The sequence below is a fragment of the Benincasa hispida genome, chromosome 5 (assembly GCF_027475165.1).
Source record: "Benincasa hispida cultivar pf3 chromosome 5, pf3_genome.v1.1, whole genome shotgun sequence".
NCBI lineage: Eukaryota > Viridiplantae > Streptophyta > Magnoliopsida > Cucurbitales > Cucurbitaceae > Benincasa > Benincasa hispida.
The window spans coordinates 68,858,242-68,859,895 of NC_143482.1; the positions used below are offsets into that span (position 1 = coordinate 68,858,242).

The window sequence follows — 1,654 nt, forward strand, 5'->3', positions numbered from 1 at the left end:
AGAAATAAAACTAATCAGAAATTTTGTTTGTATCTGTTGTAGGAACACTTCGGTCAAGAGAGTATTACAAGCTACGCCTAAGCTTGTGAACGTTTATGGGCAGGGAGAGCATTCCTAAATTCAGATACGACCCTGAGATTGAAAGGACCTTCCGACGTAGGAACCGATCTAACCGTCGTCGAAGGTTGAGGCAGCAATTTCTCAGAAAACAGAACAGGCAACAAGCAATGGCGGAAGAACAGGCAAATTAGCAACTAGCTCATGCTACACAGAATCCAATCCGGATGGCGAATAGCAGCACGCGTCTCATAAGGAAGTACGCATCCCTTGTACTGTATGATTTCTCTCCAGGAATCATATACCCAACACCGGATGGAACCAGGTTCGAGATGAAATCTGTTATGCTTCAAATGCTCCATTCTGCTGAACAATTTGGGGGTGGTCATGGTGAAGATCCTCTTACCCACATGAAGCATTTCCTGGAAACGTGTAATTCATTTGTGATTCCTGGAATCACCCCAAAGGCGATTAAGTTGTCCTTGTTTCCCTATTCTTTGCGTGATGACGCAAAAAAATGGGTGAGCTCACTAGAGCCTGGTGAAATCACCACCTGGGAGAAGTTGGTGGAAAAATTTATGTAAAAATACTTCCCACCTACCACCAACGCGAAGAGGCGTCGAGAGATTATGAACTTTGAACAAGAAGATGCTGAGACCTTAAGCATCTCATGAGAGCATTTTAAGGGCTTGGTCAAGACTTGCTCGAACCATGGACTACCTCTAACTATCCAAATGGAGACATTTTATGGAGGACTGAATAGAGCATCGCAGATGGCAACAGATGCAGCAGAAGCTGGTGAACTTATGGACAAATCTTACACTGAGGCTAAAGAGATACTAGATCACATTGCTAAACACAATATGGAATAGGTGGATGATATGAATGATGGAAGAGCTGATAGGAAGAAGAGATCTCAGAACTTTAATTCTATTGATGCCAACGCAATAGCCACACTTTCTGCTCAAATGGCTACGATGACCAGCCTTCTGCAAAACATAACGCTGGGAAATGCATCAAATCAGAAAAAGGTGAATCAGATAGAGGTGTTTGGGCAGCCCATGGTTAGCTGTGTGGGTTGTGGAGATCCTCACTCCTATGCTGAATGTCCACAAAACCCTCAGTCAGTATGCTTCATCAAAGACAGCCCATTCTCTAATACATATAACCCTGGATGGAGAAACCATCGAAATTTTTCTTGGACAGGAGGAAATCATCAAGAGCACCACCCAGGGGCGAACCATCAGCAAAGGAATGGACCGCCGCCTACATTTCAACAAACGCATCAGCAACATCAATAGCCCTTTAATAAAGGAGGACAGGTGTTCAGCTCAGGATCTCTGTTTGAGAACCTATTGAAGGAGTACATAGCCCAGAATAACGCGTTGCTGAAAAGTCAGGCATCATCTATCAGAAACCTGGAAATCCAGGTAGGGCAGATAGCAATCGAGTTGAAAAACAGGCAGTCTAGAGTTCTACCTAGTAATACTGAAACACCTGGGAACAATAATGGGAAGGAGCAATGTCACACGGTGACATTGCGAAGTGGAAGAGCTTTTGAAGAAAGAAGAATGAATCCAAGAAATAGCAGTCCTTT

The 1,654-nt window shown here is 43.8% G+C and overlaps 1 protein-coding gene across 1 annotated transcript; it reads left to right on the forward strand.

Annotated features, from left to right (window-relative positions):
* The first annotated feature begins 284 nt into the window (after positions 1-284).
* LOC150036379 (uncharacterized) lies at positions 285-641 on the forward strand. The gene has a single exon (XM_090313654.1). The coding sequence runs from the start codon at positions 285-287 to the stop codon at positions 639-641; it is 357 nt and encodes a 118-aa protein (XP_090169780.1).
* Positions 642-1,654: the final 1,013 nt, after the last annotated feature.